This window comes from Colletes gigas, unplaced genomic scaffold (assembly GCF_013123115.1).
Source record: "Colletes gigas isolate AHSC1104 unplaced genomic scaffold, ASM1312311v1 Colletes_gigas_Sc00004, whole genome shotgun sequence".
In the NCBI taxonomy this organism is placed as follows: Eukaryota; Metazoa; Arthropoda; class Insecta; order Hymenoptera; family Colletidae; genus Colletes; species Colletes gigas.
Genome location: NW_025106633.1, coordinates 8,145,991 through 8,166,524, shown reverse-complemented (window position 1 = coordinate 8,166,524; position 20,534 = coordinate 8,145,991). Strand labels below are relative to the sequence as shown.

The window sequence follows — 20,534 nt, the reverse complement described above, 5'->3', positions numbered from 1 at the left end:
ACCAAAGAACGAAAATGCAGTTAAAGACGGTTCCGGCCGATCGAGCGTAGAAGAGCATGGAAAGATGTAGGGTGAATCAAAGGATAGGGTAATCCGTTGTGTTCTATTCCTATTTTAGCCTCGTAAGGTTTCTGTGTGCGGCACTGAAGATGCACCAAGGTATTCTTAAATCCTCGTTAACTTAATAAAGACCGTCTTAAGACTGTTTGTCGACTTAGATCGCGTCGACATATAGAAATGTAGGCGCAAGGGTACATATAGCAGGGTCAAGCCAAGATATCGGTGCATATTTAAACGGAAGCCGAACGACGTTGACACGAGCCGCATCCAACAGTGGACCCAAACAAGAGAAGACCTTCCTACACATCCTTCTGTTAAATTACAACGACCCATCTGCGTGGCCACTCCGAAATTAACAATCTGAGACGTGTACTTGGACTAGTTCGTTTTAACACGTTTTTCTCCAAGTAGCCTGAAGGTGAGCCAGGGGACGAGTGATCGGTGACTACCCTGTAGAGTGCCCTGGAAGAATCGTTAATGCGAAACAGTGTTAATCCAGGACTCATTTGTGCAAACGTTTAACTAGTCAAAAAACATAGCGTTGAATATAAACTGCTTCGAGTAAGTTTAACAGAGGAAGGGCGGTCACAGTGGCGTTTAATGTTCACAGATTTAAGAATGACCGTCATTTCGGGACCCAGCTACGAGGCCTACTCATGGGGAGCCCAAGGTTCCAAGTTCGGCAATCAGACTGTAGTGGACAAGGTTCCACCCGAAATGCTACATCTGATCGACGCCCATTGGTACCAGTACCCGCCGCTAAATCCGTTATGGCACGCGATCCTCGGTTTCGTGATCGGTGTGCTCGGTTTCGTCTCCGTTAGCGGTAACGGCATGGTCGTCTACATATTCCTATCGACGAAGAGCCTTCGTACGCCGAGCAACATGTTCGTTATAAATCTTGCCATCAGCGACTTCTGCATGATGCTCTGCATGTCTCCGCCAATGGTGCGTGCCACCATAAATACGCTCTTGTAGCTCCCGTGGAAGATTCTGGTCGCACCCTACGGTGAAAATTTGCAAAGTTAGAGATCGGTACACGGCGTAGCTCGTTTATTACATTCGATCTTTATCGTTCTTTCAGTAATCGGAAAAGTTCGAAAATGCGATAATTCCATTCCCGACAGGTGATCAATTGCTATTACGAGACATGGGTACTTGGGCCGCTCTTCTGTGAAATCTACGCGATGACGGGCTCCTTGTTCGGATGTGGCTCCATCTGGACGATGACGATGATTGCGTTCGACAGATACAACGTAATCGTGAAAGGTTTATCTGGTAAACCGTTGACCATTAACGGAGCTATACTCCGTATACTGGGTATATGGGTCTTCTCTTTGGTTTGGACCGTCGCGCCTGTGTTAGGCTGGAATCGGTAATTGTCCATCGTTTGGTCGACCATTAGAACTTGTCACGTTTAATACCATCAACTGTAAACGTTATTTTTTTGTTCGTTAGATACGTACCAGAGGGCAACATGACGGCGTGCGGTACCGATTACTTTAGCAGAGACATAGTGTCTGTCTCTTACCTCATCTTGTACAGCATTTGGGTATACTTCTTCCCGTTGTTCCTCATCTGTTACAGCTACTGGTTCATCATCAAGGCGGTCGCCGCCCACGAGAAGAATATGCGGGAACAAGCCAAGAAGATGAACGTGGCCTCTCTGCGATCAAGCGAAAATCAAAACACCAGCGCCGAGTGCAAATTGGCAAAGGTACATACACATGTGTATACTCAAACGGCGTGAGTCCCGTTCGCCTACAATGAGACGTTGTCAAACGGTTCCAGGTTGCTCTTATGACGATCTCCTTGTGGTTCATGGCGTGGACCCCGTATCTGGTCATCAACTTCTCCGGCATATTCAATCTCATGAGCATCAGTCCGCTGTTTAGTATCTGGGGCGCTCTGTTCGCCAAAGCCAACGCTGTCTACAATCCAATCGTTTATGGAATCAGGTATACAAAATCTATTAGATAAATACTCGATCGTCGACGCTAATTTTTACTGTCTATTTTCTTCCAGTCATCCGAAGTACCGAGCAGCGCTTTTCCAGAAGTTCCCATCGTTGGCGTGCGCCGCCGAACCTGCGCACACGGATGCGACCTCTACCGTTTCCGGCACCACCACTGTCGCCGACAGCGAAAAGGCAAACGCGTAAAATCAACGAAACACACACTTTCGATCGAACGATCAAAGAACGATGAACAATACAAACAAAAATACGACCGACTAGGATAAGGAGGGACGATGCTAGGTTTAATTACAGACACGATTTGTAAATAGTAATATCGTTTGTCGTGTTGAGAGATCCTTTTTTTTACATGTCACGGGAGTGCACGTTCGGCTTTGAAATTCGGTATCGAACGTGCTCGGTTGAGGAGAAACATCGTCTGACAAGCGTATCCCATTCGATCATATGTTCCCAGTGTACGGAATTGTTCCAACATCCGGTATTAAATGAGAAATCTTTCGACCGCCTATGATTGATGGAACGTGTGATTCCCATTCTCACCACAATGCGAATCATTTTAACGTCAAGCCATAGGTAAAGATTTTGATTTTGTACATTTTATTGCCCAGCAATATACATGGTCACTTTGGTATAGCAGGTACCAGCTCTGTGTTTACTAGATAGGTAAACGTGTATCATATTATCGTAAGATACGATGAGAGTGTTGTATCTGTACCTTAATTTTATAAATGCAAATAAACTCTGCAAGCAACAAGACAATTGTGTTCGTTTGATTACTACCAGATGGAAATCATTTACTGTTAAATAATAACTTTTTTTTTTTACATACAATTGAAAGTACTTTGAGTTACCGGGTATTCTAAGAGTTTCCACCAGCCTCCGCGGATTTTTCTCCGCCTGCGGCCTGTTCCTCGGTATCGCCGCATATCAAAAATGGTAACTTCTCCTTTAACGCGGCTCTATATTTTGGATGGCTGCACAGGATACGTTTGTAACAATATTAATAATTTACTATAGCATTACTGTATTTCTATGATATTTACCTGATCCCATACACGATTGGATTGTATATGGCATTAGCTTTAGCAAAGAGTGATCCCCATATAGTGAAGAGGGGGGTGAGCAGGTTACGATTGAATATTCCGATGTAGTTGATTACAAGGTACGGAGTCCACGCCATAAACCAGAGCGAGATTGTCGTCAATGCAACCTGAAATAAATTTTATTTAAATTAGAGTTTATGTTAATCAGATTGGCTTGGTCTCATGTCACGGGGCCGCGGGCGCTGGTGACCAGGCGCCTGCGCTTGAGGGGGAATGCGCTGGGAGTCTGTGATGACTCACTAGAGTCCCAGGTCCCTCGCCAGGCGCCTGAGGATGGTCACCGTGGGGTTTCAGCCTGTAAGAGTCCGGCACTACCCCGAGACCCCCCCTTCTTGGGCCCTAGGGGTGTCCATGAGGATTTCCCCACGTACAAAAAAGTCGAGTTCGTAAGGCTCGAAAACTCAATGCTATCCTTAACCTAAACTCGGCTTCCCCTGTCAAGGTGACGAAAACGCGCAGCGCTAACAGGTGAGAGGATTGGTCAAGCCAATCCTCAAAGTCGTCACCTTGCCAGGGCGTTTCCTGCTTTTTGCAACGTTCCCGCCCACTTTGCTGTCCAACGTCCAGGTAGACCATGCAAGAGTGAGCGAGAACGTTGCCTTTTTTATGAACATTTGGGGAAAGCTAAGGCCTCCAAGACCTCGATGGTCCAATCGCTATTGAGGCAAGGAAGAGCTCCAAGGATTCCAAGTCCCTTGTGGAGTTTGGAGTTTCCTTAATGACCGTAACCTAATTTGTCAAGTAAAAATGTCTCGAAGACCTAATCCTCAAAACTAGCGAAGAAGTCACGTCCCGCGATGTGAAGGTCCCTTAACCCCTTAGCTTACAATGACGTCTCAGAGACGTGATGAGTCTACCGAACCAAAGCTTGGTGTCGCTTCTGGTTGGAAATTAAATCGTAAGACAAGGGGTTAAAAAGTAAAGGTAAGGGGCCTTAACAATTACGAAATACAATCGATACCTTTGCTAGCTTTACTTCGGCACTGGGGCCTTGGGTCTCTCCGGATCGTAGAGACGAAACGTTCATTTTCTTCGCTTGCTCTCTCATTCCTTTCTCGTGTGCCGCGACGGTCTGTTTAAACGTAAATAAGTAATATGTAAATGTAAACGCGATTAGGCGTGTTCGATTAATGTTAATTTTATGTATCTACCGAGACGATAAAGTAATAACTATAAATAATAGTAGACAACGGCGTGTAATAGACGAAAACAGAGTAGACTAATATGTATGATTTGGAGCCCCAATCTAAAGACAGATAGTCCGTTCCACACGATGTCATATTACCCTCTGGAACATATCTAATCGCCATATTAAGCGTTAACAATTACAAGTGTTCATTAACAACACGGAAAAATAGTTTTCTTAATTAGAGAAGCATTACCTGTTCCATCCTACTATGGGTAAAATTGTCCATAACAAACCAAACAGCCATATGATCAAGATTTCGAGTATGGCTTTCTTGATAGTGAAGGGTGTTCCAGACATCCCCTACAAAATAAATAATTTTATTAGAACGTTAGTTTTATCTATAATTAATTAGAGTATATATACCTTCACTATCACATTGTATCTATCTAAGGCAATGGCTGTCATTGTCCATATAGATGCACATCCACACAGTGAACCAACCATTGCATAAATGTCACACATCAAAGGTCCTAAAAAGGAATACAATTATTTTTAATATTAAAATTTTGAATATTCCATCTCTAAGGCGATTTCTCTTACCAAGAACCCACGTTTCGTAGAAACAACAAATTACCATGGGGGGGCACATGAAACCCATCATTATAAAGTCTGAGAAAGCAAGATTTACTACAAGCAGATTACTTGGTGTTCTCAGTGATGGTGTCATTATAAATACATAAACCACTACACCGTTTCCACACCATCCTATAATTCCTAGCACAATCATAACAAGGCCTAAAATTTTATACCATAATGGATGCAAGGGAGGGAATTGGTACCTGTGTTTAAAAAAAAAATATTAAGATATAGACGCACGTCGATCGAAATAAATAACGACGGAGAAAATTACCAATATGTATCGATCAAATGAAACATATCTTCCGGTGCTGTACTAACAACTGTTTGATTGTTAAAACGCATAAACTGTCTTGCAAACTGTGGGCCCATAGTGGTTGTTAAGGTTGAATTTGGTAAAGGTATAACTCCGACGAACGAAGGAGTAGACACATTGCAGGAATTGGCAGAGCTAATTATCTCCATCTCGTGAAAATATACATTTAATCTTAACACTTTTAAACGAACGAAAATAAGACTTTATGGAACTATCATTCTTCACATTACAATATTCATATTCAACTGCAGCTACAATTGCTTCACCCTTCTTTTATATGCATTCTGTGAAATGAGATCCAATAAAGTCATCCAATAAAATATTCAAATGAATCCAACTACAGTTCTATCAAACGCGTTAGTACAGCATGATGTATAAAAAGTACTGTCAATTGGGATGCAGTATAATCTAATTACAGTGAAACATTACATATGCATTTATGAATCAGATCGACAATCGGTTTATATTTGTCCGACATTTCATAATTTATTGTGAAAATGTAATCGTACATTGCAATTGCGATAAATATTATTTTATTGCTCTTGAGAGCCTACGAATGTGTTGACTATGACCCTCCTGAAGAGCCTCCTCTAATTCCTGCACCATATGCAACAAATTAACAGGGTCAGTTTGAAGCAATACATGCTCAACATTTTCGTTCTCATCCGAATTCTTTACAGACAAATCCAGAGTAATAAGAGGAGCAACTTGTTTTAGCAATGATCTTGATGCAAGCTACAAACACATACACATCGTGTAAAACATTTAAATTTAATACATTAGCGATATAAGGATGAAAGTATGATAATCTAATACCTGAACTTCAAATCTCCATTCCATATCATGATACTCTGGCAATTTAAATCCAATAGTTGTAAGTATGCTTGATATCTCATCTTTCTTGGTATTGTATAATTTGCTCAATGCTGTTTCCTGATCCTCCGAGAAACCTAAAGCTATCACAGAATCTCTAAAGTCCTCCGAGCTTAACTGCAAAAATATTATTATAGAATATATGGTTTAATTTATTTATTACAAAAAAGAACATTGAAACTAAAAAACTTGTATTGCCTTGTATCTACAGCTCTCTAGCAATAAATTAACAAGTCCCTCGACTGAATTTTTAATTACGTTCACCTCTACCTCCAATTTCTCTGAAAAAAAAGATAAAACAAATTAATACAGCATCGAACTACTGTCAGAATTGACAGAACAAATTTTTCGGTTTGCTTACGAGCGGCTGCATTGTACAATTTAACGTTTGGTCCTTTCTGCAAATAATCTAACGCCAATTTGCAAAAATCCTGTAAAACTAAAGAGAAAATATCGACGGATTATTTGTTATTCGTAATCGATCAAAATTAGAGGGAAAAATAATTTATGTACCCTGTGGCGTGTAATCCATAAGAAGCAGCACATGTTTTTTATGATCTGGTTTTAACGATAATAACATTATTGTTTTATTACAAGTATATATCTGTACAGCAGTTAATTACTTTGTATTTTTCAATTCAAAAGAAAACGTTCTTCGATTCCATAACCGGGAGGGAATAGATAAACCGCCATATTTATTGTCACGTAAACACGAAATATTTGTTGATTAACAAAATGCTTAATTCTTCAATTAGACTTCATGTCATAAAAATTGCTAAGGTCTCATTATTTTATTATACACGAAATATTTAATTGAAGCATTGATCTCGGTACTTTTATATTTATGATCATAATGTTAGGTTAGATGATCATTAACGATTGTACAGATAAAGTTAAAGTTCGCTTTAAATATAAAAATATATACGATAATAAGAAGGCAATTTTTATTAGGTCTGTAAATTTATTCTTCACATGTTAAAAGCAATAAACTTTTAAAACTATAAGATACATAGAAATGCAAGAGTTTCCAGGAATAATAAACTTTCGATTTATTTCACAATTCATTCATTTTTTTTTTCTTCCTTTTTTTTCTTATTTTCTATCTTAATTGAGGATAGTATGACATCGATGTAACAAAGTGAAACGCCGTAAGTTCATTGAGATTTCGTACATGAAATTATGTCTTAGGTTGAGAAGCGGACGCTTTCACTTGAGCCTGGTAAAACATCTGTTGATATTTCTCCAGCATTTCCTGGTGCGATTCTTGCTTTTTATCTAACGTAACTATCAAATCCTCCACTCTTTTCCTAAATAGATACAAAAAATTGATTTACAATTTCTGGTCTTATACATTGTCTGCGTGCAAATTCACTTACAATTCGGAAGAGATATATCCCATACGCTTGGCAACATTCTCCTTCGCTTCTTCCAAGTCCTGTTTAATAAGAACCGGCCCTATCAGTTTGAAGACATTATCGTCTGGTTTCAAGAGATCCAACTCTTTCTTAACCGCAACATTTTCATTCAATTGCCCGTCCAGTTGTTGCCTTTGGCTCAATGCTTTGTGGTAATCTGATACAAACAGAATCTACATGTAACAGGATGCTCAATTAATTACAATGTTATGGTATATTGCAAAGAATATTGTTTGTTAATAAAAAGAATCGGTAAAATACCTTTTTGAACCTGTTTATATTTATCTATCTCTGTTTTTAAATTCTTTTTAATTTCTTCCGTCATGTTTCTCTAAAAAATGGAAAATATTCACGCGTTAAATAATAAAGAACGAAATATTGACAAAAGAATGATGAGATGCGGTTAAACAATGAGTTTCAAATAAATATTACGCGTCTAAGAGGTTATGGTATCGCTTCAAACGCGAATATTCGATTACACTCAAACCATTGCTCTAAATATATTGCAACTATACTACAAATACATATGATTTTCTTAAATATGTATATTATAACCGTTATAGATCCTATCGCTTCATTTTAATATTATCGTACCACGTTAGAGAAAAAATGTCTCGTATTAACCTTTTTTACAAACTGTGTAGCAAATTATTTTTACCGGTCGACAACGAATTGGGGAATCTTACATACAGGATTTTGCTTTCTAATCGAATTAGTACTCTGTTTCTTTAGCTGCTTTATTTCGGAGTCTTTCAAACTTTAACTACTTTTAACATGTTACTGCTATACGTATTACACATTTATATATGTATGCATATATATGAACGTGATACCTGAGCTATAGGGATGCACAAATTAGGAACGAAAAACAACTGCGTACGCCGATATTAAAGAACTAAGAATTAATATCACGATAACATTACAGATCGATTTCAATTCAAGAGATATATTCTGTCGTGTTCAAAACAAGATTATTTTTACAAAATGCAAAGAGACGAACAAAATTGAAGACGAAAATTGGGGTTCCAAAAACTTATAACCTTTCTAGTATCGATTTATCGATCTTACAAGGAATTGCTTAAAAAATTCTAAATTCGATGCTTTTGTTATTTATCTATGATTTTTAATTTCACGCATATATGCTATTTTTAAAGTTTTTAAATAGTTTTCTTTTATCATTGGATACGCTAATTTTTTAAAATACGTTGTACAGCAATTAATGTAAATGTAATTGAAATATATTTTTTTTATTCGTTTCAAATGGTTAATTTTGATCAGTAACGCAACGTTGGTTTATCATTGATATTTCATTTTCTACTCCTAACATTATTGAATTTGCCGCAAAGTTCGTGTTTCCTTGTGGTCGTTGTAAGATGACGACACTTTTAAAACGCGTAAAATACTCGTACGAATTCGTTTCTACGTTGAAGCGTGTTATAACCTTTCTATAAATGTCAATTATTTCGTAAATGCTGTTCTGTTTGCATACAAATCGAGAAAATGGAAACGATATTGGAGCAACAACGGCGTTACCATGAGGAAAGGGAAAGGTTAATGGACGCGATGGTCAAGGAAATGCTGTATAAAAAACCGGGGCACAGGGAAAGTATAAACTCGGAACATCGATTGAAAATGCTACTCGACCAGTATATGGACAGTACGTTACATTTGCAGGATTTGTACGAGGATAAAGACGGGCAAAGGAAAGAGGAAGTGCGTCGATCGTTTCTCTATTTCGTTGTTAGTTCGGTTACAAAAACAATATAAATCTTTTTTTGTCCAGGTCCAAGCACTGTCCGGTCCAAATGAATTTTCGGAGTTTTATTCACGATTGAAGTCCATAAAAGAGTTTTACCGGCGGCACCCTAACGAAATAAGTATCCCGATGTCCGTCGAGTTCGAGGAATTGGCCAAAATGAGAGAGAATCCCACAGAGGACCTCTCGAATCTTGTAGAATTTACGGACGAAGAGGGTTACGGAAAGTACCTGGATCTCCACGAATGTTATGAAAAATACATTAACCTCAAGGGGATAGAAAAAATAGATTACATCACGTATTTATCAACTTTCGACCATTTGTTTGATATTCCTAGAGAGAGGAAAAACGCTGAATACCAACGATACGTCGAATCTTTGTTGGAGTATTTAAATGACTATTTGAGCAGAGTTAGACCGTTGCTCGACATGAATGCGGAACTTCAAGAAGCTAACAAAGAGTTCGAGGCGCAATGGGAGAACAACTCCTTCCCAGGATGGCCGAAAGAAACCGGCAGCGCTTTGACTCACGTCGGAGCTCATTTAGAACTCTCTGCCTTTTCTTCCTGGGAGGAACTTGCCTCTCTCGGATTGGACAGGTTAAAATCGGCTCTGATGGCTTTAGGGTTGAAATGCGGTGGCACTCTGGAGGAGAGAGCTCAAAGACTTTTTAGTACGAAAGGGGAAGCCTCTTTGGATCCAAATTTGTTAGCTAAGAATAATAGAAATAGGAAATCTGGGAAAGGAAGAAATTCGGAAAAGCAGAGGGATGTAGCGTGTTTGGAAGCTCAAGCGTACAGGCTTGCGGAACTAGTATCCACGCAACGTGTTGCTACGAAAGAGAATGTTCAGAGGAAACAAGCTAGGACGGAAGGCGAACGCGGTGATTCCGATGCAGAGGCTAGCGCTAGCGAGTCTGAAGAGGAAGACGACAACGGAGTACCTTACAATCCCAAAAATCTACCCCTCGGATGGGATGGCAAACCTATACCGTATTGGTTGTACAAATTACATGGCTTGAATATCAGTTACAATTGCGAGATATGCGGGAACTTTACGTACAAAGGGCCAAAAGCTTTTCAAAGGCACTTCGCGGAATGGAGGCACGCGCACGGTATGCGTTGCCTCGGTATTCCAAATACTGCACATTTTGCTAACGTAACGCAAATAGAGGATGCTCTAGCCTTGTGGGAGAAACTGAAGGCACAGAAACAGGCGGAACGTTGGCAACCGGAGCAGGAAGAAGAATTCGAAGATTCCCTCGGGAACGTAGTTAATCGTAAAACGTACGAGGACTTGAAAAGACAAGGTCTTTTGTAAAATATTGCATTACCGTTTAAGATAACTTTTTTACTCTGCAGTATATTACTGACGATATTGTATGTTCTAAAATAATTGTAATAATAAATAAAAACGATAGCTAGAATTATTTGTCCATTTCGAAAGTGAGAGTTCTAGTTATTTTGGAGATCGATAAGATTACGAGTTTACTATATATTTATGCCCAAAGTAGCATTACCAATTTCCTACTAAAATTACTAACCCCGTAAAAACTTCGAGGAAACGTTTGAAGATGTGGGTAGGAGCAGCAAACTTCGAAATTCTTGAAATGACGTTTATGCTGATTATATGTAGTATATACACGGTTAATCTTAATATTACGCACTGTCTCGAAATTACTAAACACGTCAATAAGCAGGGATTTCAGAACTCTTTAAATATCCGTATTCGACCAATGAGAACGCAACAAATTTTATACTCGAATTGTCCAGAACGCGTGTGGTTCGTCGTTCCGTTCACAGTGACGATTGCCTATCTGTGCACTGTTACCAAATGGCAGACCGGTGCCCGGAGGAAACAGCCCCCACCACTCACGCACACTAGTGCGCAGCCACGCGTACGTGAGGCTCTCGCGCTTCGGTCAACTTCGGGAATTAGAGAGAGAGAGAGGGCGAACGAGAGTCTGTCCTTCTCTGGTCGATGCAAATCGGATTTCAGACGCGTCGAGATCGAGAAGGAAAGACTCACATTTTCCGTCTTTCTCGAATCCTCGAAGCTATCAAAATTCACGTACGCGTAACTATGGATTAGTGTGTGTAAGTGGAGGGGCAATTTCCTCCGGGTACCGGTCTGCCGTCTGGTAGCACTGCTCTCGTGTCATCTTGTACTTTCTCTCGTAACAGTAATTTCTGCGATCCTCCGGAAAAAGTATTTTAATTTAGAAACATATTTTCGTAGCGATACGTTATCAATGAGATTAATAGAAACGGAACCGGCGAAATACTACAGAAGTCGAGTAAATTTACGCTTTTAAATGTAATTCATTATCGTTTCACGTTCGGTTCGATCGAAAGCACGATGTTTCGTCGGCATGATTAAAACCACGTGCTTCGGGAGGCCGATCGTTATTATGAAAAATGATCTAATGTGAGCATTTCTCGCTGAAACGGAATAATTGTCGTTCGTGCAATACGTTGCGAAAAAAATTAATTTTTTTTCTTATAGTTGAAAGAGCATCGATCAGAGAACAAAGATCCCTCGCCACCATCGCGAAGAGGTATGCTGAAGCAGGATGACGGAATTCGTGGACGGTTGGATATTCGGGCACACTTTAGGAGAAGGTGCTTACGGCGAGTACGTTCACGTATTTTTTTAACTTTCACGTTCTACGATTCGACGTATGTTATCGATTATCTTCCGAATTTCGAATTTAATATTTTCAAATATTTTTACACTGTATGCTCTCGTAAAGATCAAATTTATCCAAGTTGATTTAACTCCTTTTAGTATTACTCGGTATCGCTACAATATTCCATTTCACGTACAATTTAAATATCACTAGAGATAAAATATCTTTTAAATATTCATACGTTTGATTAGAAGTTTCTGTTAAAAAAAATAAGCACTCGTTTTTTTCAGAGTGAAATTACTTCTAAATAAATCTACAGGCGAGGCTGTTGCTATGAAAATGATAGATTTAGAAAAGCATCCAGACGCTCGGCAAACTGTTCGCAAAGAAACCGCTATCCATCGTATGTTATCTAATCCCAATATTGTACAGTATTTTGGAAAGCGTAGCGAGCCAAACATGGAATATATATTCTTGGAGTATGCTTCGGGCGGAGAGCTATTTGATAGAATTGGTAAGCTATAACATTGTTACTAGTTCATAAAAGGTACAGAAAGTTTGATATTTATAAAAATCTTTTTAATCTAAATAGAACCTGATGTTGGTATGTCTGCATGGGAAGCACAAAAATATTTCAGACAGTTAATTTCCGCTGTCGAGTATCTCCATAGTAAAGGAGTTGCACACAGAGATTTGAAGCCGGAGAACTTACTGTTAGATGAAAATGACAATTTGAAAATTTCCGATTTTGGTCTGGCAACAATATACCGTATGCAAGGCAAAGAGCGTTGCTTGGAAAGGAGATGCGGAACGTTGCCATATGTTGCTCCGGAAGTATTATTGCGCCCTTATCACGCCGAACCCGCCGATATTTGGTCTTGTGGTATAATTCTCGTGGCTCTGCTGGCTGGAGGTAATCTTGATAAAAACGTATAGATATCGTTTCTTGAAGATTTTATTAACCCCTTCCCGTGGCATTTGGCTCGACGAAATCCGGGCTCAAACGATGGGCGTCGTACTAATACTAAACTGCTTTGTAACAGAGATTACAAAAATCGTGACCAACTCTTGTGGCATACCGATAGGAACTAAAACTCGTTAAAGTACGGGAAGGGGTTAATAATACTTTTTATATAATTTCTTCTTGTCGCTCGGGTACGCTTGAATAAATAAAGAAACGGATATTAACAAACCAGCAAATTTATATTATTATCAAACTGTTTAAACGTAAATGCAAATACATTAAAAACAAATCGATAACAAGTTCGTATACAAATTGCAGACCTTCGTAATCGTTAGCTCGATGATTAATGTCTCTAATGTGTAACTTACATTTCTTAGTTTTTAACCGGTCCGTATCTGAACTATAGAACTGCCTTGGGACCAGTCCTTGGCAGAGTGCCCAGAATATATGACATGGAGAAACGGAAAGTACATGTCTTTCACGCCGTGGAGAAAGTTGGATAATTCTTCATTGTCTCTGATTAGAAATATTCTAACACACTCCCCGTCATCCAGATGTACCATACAGGACATCAAACGGCACAGGTGGTTTGTCAAGAAATTCCAAAAGGGTACGTAACGTATCTTGCACGCGAAACATCGTTACCTCGTTTATTCGTAACTGTGTTTTTGCAAAATCCTCATTGGAAATGGTTAAGAATTTACTTGGTCAGGTACTGAGTGACTCTGAGTATGCATTAAATTACTCAAAGCAACTTGGTACCTAACTGAGTGGGTACTGAAAGCACCAAACCTTTTCCATATATTTGTAAGTATCTAATATATTTTCTTTTTATTATTAAACATCGAAATAAAAGCTATTGTTCTTCAAGATTATCTAGGCTTTTGCCTTTACTTTGGTAATACAGCTCTATGATTTTAATTAAGGATCATAAAGCTAGATTACCAAAGCAAAGAGCACTGGCATATACATCCGACCGAATCATTAAAAATTTCGATTTACGAGTAAATAAATACTTCGGTAGTTACTGTTTCGTTCTTGCTTTTCTTTTCTGCGGTATAATTTAATACGTTAAGAAAATGTAGCAAATTCGGTTTTAAAAAATATCGTTAACAATTTTTTATCTTAGCTGGAAGTATAGAAGGTTACATTCGACCCGACGAGACGGACTCGAGGCAGGTGTTGGAAGACGAAAACTTGACAAGATTCTGCTTGTCGCAGCCCGAATTACCCGGAATAGAAACTAATACAGTACAAATTAATTTGGAAGAACGAGCAGGATTCTCGTTTTCGCAGCCTGCTCATATAGAAGATTTATTATTATGTACACAAGTACAAAATAAATTTACACAACCAAGCCAGGTAGTGCAACTCATCTGCAACGGCTGATATTTAAAAATAAACAATTAATCCGTTTGTATTTATTTTTATGTTCACAGCAAAATACGTTCCAACGTTTGGTGCGACGAATGACAAGATTTTTTGTTAAAACCGAATTGGAAGAGACCGTGAAAAGGCTAATAAATAGCTTAAATAACGAAAGTTACACTTGTCGTATCAATGACTGTGGCACGGTAAGTTTGTAAAAATAATTATTAAAACCAACGCGTTTGTAAAAAGTTATTAATGTATTACACAATTATTTTGTACAGATCACTATATCAAGCATGGATAGAAGAAAAATGCCCTTGGTTTTCAAAGCAAATATCGTCGAAATGGATGGCAAGATACTGGTCGACTTCCGGTTATCGAAAGGCTGTGGTTTAGAGTTTAAACGAAGATTTGTTAAAATTAAGTCCTTGTTGGAAGATATTATTTTAAAGGGTCCTGTTACGTGGCCGATTGCTGTTGCTACGGAATGTATGCCTTAACAATAACGTAGAGAATTGAGATTTAAATAAACGTTTTATATACTTTTGAACATGAATTAATTTTCCTTTCACCTTTCCATGTTAAATCTATTTGTAGATTTCACGTTAACGCGATAGTTTTCTAGATTCTTCCAGCATGATAATTTTATCGTGTTTTTTTGGAAATTTCGTGTCGTTGGAATATTTTAACAACCATACCATAACCTCAATTTCCGATATAACTTCAAAATGCACGTGGTGACACGATTCGTCATATTTACAGTAACCAGTACGATAGTATTCGTATTTAACAATTACCTTACTTTCATGTACCTTTTTGACAATTATAAACATCAGTTTTTTGACGATGTTAACGATTTGGAGGCGTACGATTATATCGTTGGTAAGTTACATTTCATAATCGATTTAACGTACATGTACAATATGAATAGACAAAAATAAACTTTATAGAATAATTAAATGACACAATTGTTTCATAGTTGGAGCTGGTACTGCGGGTGCAACTTTATCCGCGCGGTTAACCGAACAGGGATATAAAATTTTGTTACTCGAGGCTGGCGGAGTTGCACCGCCATTTCTCGATATTCCACTCTTAGCTCCTCTGATTCAAAACAGCCCCTTTGATTGGCAATATACGACCGTACCGCAACAAAATGCTTGCAAGGGTTTAACCAATAATGTATTACGCTTAATGAACTCTAAAATAACTGTGTTCTAGCCAGGTATATAATCGAAAAATTGTTCTCAGCAAAGTAAATGGCCAATGGGCAAACTTCTCGGCGGAACTAGTCGATTAAATTATATGCTTTACGTTCGTGGCCACCCTTCCGATTACAATGAATGGTTTCCAGATTTAATCGGTAATTGCATTAATCTGAAGAATTTATTTATTTTTTTTTTTTAATATCGGAATATATTTCTAGAACCTACTACAGAATATAGTGGACCAATGCACGTAAACGATTTACAATGGAGTACCGATCTTGCTGATATAGTTTTAAAAGGATTAGAAGAATTGCATCAACATATCGGCAATATCAACAAAGATTCTAAAACTGGTAATTTTTTAAAATATCGAGAAGTGTTGTAGTTCACTGATTCTGTCGTTTTAGGTTTCATGAAAGCACAAGTATCAATGGAAGATGGAAAACGATGGAGTACGGATAAATTATTATATAAAAATTTTAAAAAGAATATCTCTATCGTTACTCATGCTAGTGTTGAAAAAGTACTGATGGAATCGAACAGAGCAATAGGCGTACAATTCGTTAGATTTAATAAGATATTTAAAGCATTTGCCAAAGAGGGTGTTATTTTGAGTGCTGGCGCGATCGGTACCCCGAAAATATTAATGTTATCCGGTATTGGGCCGAAAAAACATTTGGAAGACTTAAAAGTAAATTTTTTTGTTTCATAATGATTTTCAAGATTGCGTTTGATTATATTTCTGGTAATAACGTTATAATCTATTTAGATAAACGTGATCAGCGATTTACCCGTTGGTCAACATTTAGTAGACCATGTGCTCACTGGAATCGATTTGATTATGCTGAACACAAGCATAGGCTTAAGTATGACCGATACCTTGAATCCCGCATCAGCGATAAATTACTTTCTTTTTGGAGCAGGTAAAAATTTTTAGCTTCGATAATTACTGATTACGACTAATTGCATTTCGTGTAATTTAGGTCCTTGGACATCCGCGGGGGTTGAGGTTTTAGGAACGTTTCACAGTTCGTTCGAAAATAATAAATCAAACGTACCGGACTTACAGATAATGATGATGCCGCTTGGATCATCGAAAGACAACGGTATTGTTTTAAAAAAGGCCATGGGAATTTCCGATAGGGTGCGTTGCAAAAAAAAAAAACAATTAATTGTATAGATTTTTAAAAGTATCTATTAATATGCCTAAATATTAATTTCTCGTATATCATTTTATAGGTCTATAACGAATATTTTGCTCCCGTTGCATATAAGGATACAATAACAATTGCTCCTGTTCTATTACATCCAAAAAGTAAGGGAGAAGTCAAGTTACGCAGCAGCGATCCTTCCGATCCGCCATTGATCGATCCGAAATACTTATCAAATAAAGACGACATTTCGATTCTCGTAGATGGTACCATAATTTTAACTCTCAGTTATAAAACGTATAACGTATCAGTTACGATTAAATTGCACAAATATTAAATTTCACAGGGCTCAGATTCGTGAAGAAACTTGTCGAAACAGACGCAATGAGTACCGTCGGCGCGTCTATTTACGAGAAACATTTTCCTGGCTGTGAGAACGAAACATTTGACAGTACAAAGTATTGGGAATGTTACATACAACATTTAACTTTAACTTCCTATCATCCTGCCAGTACGTGCCGTATGGGCGATGTCGTCGATCAAACGTTCCGGTAATTCTACAGTTTTGAACACAAGCTGATGTTCTTCTTTTTTACAAATATTATGAGAACTGTTTCTTACACAGAGTTCGTGGCGTGACAAATTTATACGCGATCGATGCATCGGTATTACCGTCTTTGCCAAGCGGCAATATCAACGCTGCGGTTTTGATGCTCGTCGAAAAAGCCGCGCGTATGTTTAAACAAAATACAAAAGTTCACGAGAATAACGAGGAATGTTACAAGCCACGTGAGTACCACCACAGATCCAGTAGTAAACATGACACATGGAATAAACAATTCTTTTATTCGATGCAGATTTAAACTCGGCTTAAATAATTTTGAAACATAAAAAAAGCTATACTCTCGCTGCATTAAATATGTGAAATGAAACGGTGACGTTGCACTTGGATATTTGTTTTGAAAAGTAATGATTTTACAAAGATATATCATAAAATTCTACGAATTGAAATAATATATCTAGACTTTGTAAGCGTGCGTTGAACCGAAGAAACAAACAGTGTGTATCGTTAAAAGTATACTAAATTGAAACCTTATAATAATAGAAATTAGTTTTATACCATCTACTCTGTATATTAAACAACATCAACGATAATCGCGTCTACTGCTTTTGTAATTTTGCCTAGAGAAGTTATTCGATCGATGGTTATTATTGTGATTGCTTCTGGATCCGTGATCTTTGTGATGATTGCCCGTCTTACTCTGCTCTCTGTCGTAAGGATGTGCTCGCCTAGACCTTCTACTGTCTTTGTAAGAATGAACGTCTACGTGGTTGGAATGAGAACCTGAGCCTGGCAACATATGCGTTCCAAACATATCTACTTTCATATGAGCTGTATTATTTACTATTAACATCTGTTGGCCTAATTGGAGCAGATTGTTCACGCTAAAAGAAGGGTCCTGAGAATTTCCTATTTGCGGTGATTCTACGTTGTTCCTTGTGCTTATACTAAGAGGACGATTAAATAGCTTTGTACCATCGAATAGTTCCATAGCATACATTACGGAATTAATATGTTTGTATGTTACAAATCCGTATGCTCTTTGCTTGCCGTCGCGATCTTTAGGAATAGTAACACTTTGCACGGGCCCGCCCTACAACATTGCAGAAATGTATCTGATATAAAAATAAATTCATTTTAACGGGTCAATGAAGAAAAAAAAAAAAAGCTACGATAAAATGTGATGTTAAAGTGATGCGTATTAACGAAAGTTGTTAGTACGTAACCTTAAATCAGATGCTCAGAAATACATGTAAAATGTGATTTTAAAGGTCGTTAGTTATGACGTTAGACGCAAAATATAGTTCGATATCTTTAGAAATATCTAGTTTTTTAAACAATGACTTTATTACTGTGTACAATCACAAAATATTTTTTGCTTCATGTTTACGCATTTACACGAATGTACGAACCTGTAAGAATAATTCGTACAGAATCTCTTCCGTTACTCTCCCGTTCAAGTTCCCACACCAAAGGGTACGTATATCTTTATCCATGATGCTATAGAATGTAACAAACAGTAAATATCCAGATTTGATCAAAATTAGGAAAGTAATTTAATAAACAATCGACTAGAACACACTACAAGAAACGACAATCACATTCCAAGCGTAATGTTTGTAATTGACACTAGAGGGCATTGCGGTTCGAACAGTGGATCAAAGACAATTTTAACGAACTTTCTTCCTTTTGAATCTAGATACTTCGAGAAAGAAAATTGTGGGTTCGAATTTACACACACGTTCGTTAATTCTTGCGATTTAAGGGGTACATAGTCAAAGTATATGGTGTAGAACTACTTTTGAGTGATTACTTCGCTATCTATGGTAGAATAATTATAATATATTATTTGGTAATGAATTTTTCTTTTCAAAATCTCTAACGTCCGCCAATGCGACTTTTTCTCGAAATACGAAAGAAATAATTGAAAGAAAAAAAGATCGAAATCTATTTATCGGAATTAATTCCCTTATTGCAAAGAAAAAAAATATGTCCGTTCGCTACGACTTGAAGTTGCCTTCGATAATCGACATTTGGCCGTTTGATTATCGAATTGTCATTCGATATATATAGTACTACAGTATGGCTTACAATGGAACCAAATAGTTTTAGGTTTAAATGTCAATGTCATTGGTATTGATAGCGGCGTGATTAAAATATATATATGTACATGTAGATAAAGCGTTAAACTTTTATATTGAAAAGTATGTCAACGGACAAAGATAACAGTTCCTTGAAGGATCAGGATGAAAAAAACAAGTTCAGGGTATACTGTACATTTTGCCCGTCGAAAATGCTGAATGCAGGTGCAGCTCGTCTGGTAAACATCGAGGTGATTAATTATCGATATAACTACGAGAAACTTAAACAAAAACGAAACTGCCAATAATTTGTACAATTCTAAGAATATCTTTGAGCGTTATACAGTGATTCGGATGCACTCTTTTTTTTATTATTGCGACGCTAGAGAACCTAACCTCAATATTTGTTTACTTTTTAATGGTTTGTTGACCGATTTGTTTAACGCGAAAATAGAATGAAAGAAAGAGCACAGTATTTAGTTAAGAGATCAGGATTTAAGTAGGCTAAGGTATTTGATAACATTTTAGTTTAATCTACCCTATGTACAACGTAAGGGAGAGGGTGAAGCTAATCAGCAGGAATCGATAACAGACTATTGGTTGGTGGAGGACATGTACACATTTGAAAATATCGGTGTCTCGCATATGGTAGACAACGTAAAGTATTTAGCATGCGCAGATTGCGAAAGGGGTCCAGTGGGTTGGCATGATCTCTCCACGAAGAAGTCTTACATTGCGTTGAGCAGAGTCAAGCACGAATGATTTATAAATAAAGGTATTTTTTTTTTAAATTTTTACGAGCTATGGTTTGATTTCTTATCCAAGAAGATACAAGAGAAATAGAAGAAACGTCTCGGAGTGTTTTGGACGAAGAATGCACATTGCTATTTAAGTTGATAGTTTAATATTCAATCACGTACGTTACAAACACAGCCGAATAAATCAGATAATCAATCGTCGTTACGATGTAATAATCAATAAATTACGCTTACGATCAGAAATCATTTATCAATGTACTTAATACGTATGCGTTCGTGTGAATCAAGTTTTTATCTCAATGCATTGAATTTTTTATGCCGCGACACGTGGGGCCGCAAAAATGTTTATGCGCTGTGCATATCGGTATAATTAATTATTTTATGTAAAGTGTTAGACGCGTGGGTACCTAAGTGTACAGTACTTATATATGTATTTGTATATGCATATAAATCAATGTTTTCTTAAAAAATGATATCGATATTCGAATTAAGCATCTTCGATGTATTTAAAAAAAAAAAAAAAAAAAAGAAAAGAAATAAGAAAAAATAT

At 37.6% G+C, this 20,534-nt stretch overlaps 8 protein-coding genes across 12 annotated transcripts; 5 read left to right on the top strand and 3 right to left on the bottom strand.

Annotated features, from left to right (window-relative positions):
* The first annotated feature begins 269 nt into the window (after positions 1-269).
* Positions 270-2,794, top strand: LOC122405382 (rhodopsin, long-wavelength). Its single transcript, XM_043410070.1, has 6 exons — positions 270-478; positions 671-1,008; positions 1,188-1,435; positions 1,519-1,777; positions 1,852-2,018; positions 2,086-2,794. Exons 2-6 carry the CDS (start codon positions 679-681, stop codon positions 2,219-2,221), a joined length of 1,140 nt encoding a protein of 379 aa, XP_043266005.1. The 5' UTR covers positions 270-478; positions 671-678; the 3' UTR covers positions 2,222-2,794.
* On the bottom strand, positions 2,637-6,373 carry LOC122405380 (rhodopsin-like). Of its 3 annotated transcripts, XM_043410069.1 has the most exons (10): positions 6,291-6,373; positions 6,036-6,209; positions 4,868-5,106; positions 4,691-4,797; positions 4,521-4,627; positions 4,290-4,437; positions 4,100-4,210; positions 3,079-3,245; positions 2,865-3,009; positions 2,637-2,776 (listed from the first exon to the last, which is right to left on the bottom strand). In XM_043410069.1, the coding sequence occupies exons 2-9, from the start codon at positions 6,113-6,115 to the stop codon at positions 2,895-2,897; spliced, it is 1,074 nt and encodes a 357-aa protein (XP_043266004.1). In that variant the 5' UTR covers positions 6,116-6,209; positions 6,291-6,373; the 3' UTR covers positions 2,637-2,776; positions 2,865-2,894. The 3 variants fall into 3 exon arrangements, with proteins under 3 accessions (XP_043266004.1, XP_043266002.1, XP_043266003.1); XM_043410067.1 differs by lacking the exons at positions 6,036-6,209; positions 6,291-6,373 and adding an exon at positions 5,178-5,450; XM_043410068.1 differs by lacking the exons at positions 6,036-6,209; positions 6,291-6,373 and adding an exon at positions 5,178-5,450 and having other exon boundaries at positions 2,655-2,776; positions 2,887-3,009.
* Positions 6,374-7,051: 678 nt separating this feature from the next.
* On the bottom strand, positions 7,052-8,490 carry LOC122405316 (prefoldin subunit 6). 3 transcript variants are annotated; one of them, XM_043409975.1, is made up of 4 exons: positions 8,341-8,490; positions 7,769-7,838; positions 7,469-7,664; positions 7,052-7,399 (listed from the first exon to the last, which is right to left on the bottom strand). In XM_043409975.1, exons 2-4 carry the CDS (start codon positions 7,830-7,832, stop codon positions 7,270-7,272), a joined length of 390 nt encoding a protein of 129 aa, XP_043265910.1. In that variant the 5' UTR covers positions 7,833-7,838; positions 8,341-8,490; the 3' UTR covers positions 7,052-7,269. The 3 variants fall into 3 exon arrangements, with proteins under 3 accessions (XP_043265910.1, XP_043265909.1, XP_043265911.1); XM_043409974.1 differs by lacking the exon at positions 8,341-8,490 and adding an exon at positions 8,132-8,305; XM_043409976.1 differs by lacking the exon at positions 8,341-8,490 and adding an exon at positions 8,166-8,301.
* A 461-nt stretch (positions 8,491-8,951) lies between these two features.
* On the top strand, positions 8,952-10,596 carry LOC122405270 (splicing factor 3A subunit 3). Its single transcript, XM_043409873.1, has 2 exons — positions 8,952-9,220; positions 9,291-10,596. Exons 1-2 carry the CDS (start codon positions 9,008-9,010, stop codon positions 10,581-10,583), a joined length of 1,506 nt encoding a protein of 501 aa, XP_043265808.1. The 5' UTR covers positions 8,952-9,007; the 3' UTR covers positions 10,584-10,596.
* An 849-nt stretch (positions 10,597-11,445) lies between these two features.
* Positions 11,446-14,862, top strand: LOC122394842 (serine/threonine-protein kinase grp). The gene is made up of 8 exons (XM_043391988.1): positions 11,446-11,690; positions 11,769-11,897; positions 12,183-12,406; positions 12,485-12,805; positions 13,263-13,466; positions 13,986-14,218; positions 14,296-14,430; positions 14,509-14,862. The coding sequence occupies exons 2-8, from the start codon at positions 11,836-11,838 to the stop codon at positions 14,725-14,727; spliced, it is 1,398 nt and encodes a 465-aa protein (XP_043247923.1). The 5' UTR covers positions 11,446-11,690; positions 11,769-11,835; the 3' UTR covers positions 14,728-14,862.
* LOC122394840 (glucose dehydrogenase [FAD, quinone]-like) lies at positions 14,815-17,446 on the top strand. Its single transcript, XM_043391987.1, has 10 exons — positions 14,815-15,109; positions 15,207-15,406; positions 15,476-15,587; positions 15,651-15,785; positions 15,840-16,123; positions 16,202-16,355; positions 16,416-16,576; positions 16,672-16,849; positions 16,930-17,134; positions 17,209-17,446. Exons 1-10 carry the CDS (start codon positions 14,956-14,958, stop codon positions 17,444-17,446), a joined length of 1,821 nt encoding a protein of 606 aa, XP_043247922.1. The 5' UTR covers positions 14,815-14,955.
* A 282-nt stretch (positions 17,447-17,728) lies between these two features.
* LOC122394843 (RNA-binding protein 7) lies at positions 17,729-18,749 on the bottom strand. Its single transcript, XM_043391989.1, has 2 exons — positions 18,558-18,749; positions 17,729-18,238 (listed from the first exon to the last, which is right to left on the bottom strand). Exons 1-2 carry the CDS (start codon positions 18,639-18,641, stop codon positions 17,729-17,731), a joined length of 594 nt encoding a protein of 197 aa, XP_043247924.1. The 5' UTR covers positions 18,642-18,749.
* Positions 18,750-19,153: 404 nt separating this feature from the next.
* Positions 19,154-20,472, top strand: LOC122405534 (guanine nucleotide exchange factor MSS4 homolog). Its single transcript, XM_043410376.1, has 2 exons — positions 19,154-19,477; positions 19,755-20,472. The coding sequence occupies exons 1-2, from the start codon at positions 19,352-19,354 to the stop codon at positions 19,986-19,988; spliced, it is 360 nt and encodes a 119-aa protein (XP_043266311.1). The 5' UTR covers positions 19,154-19,351; the 3' UTR covers positions 19,989-20,472.
* Positions 20,473-20,534: the final 62 nt, after the last annotated feature.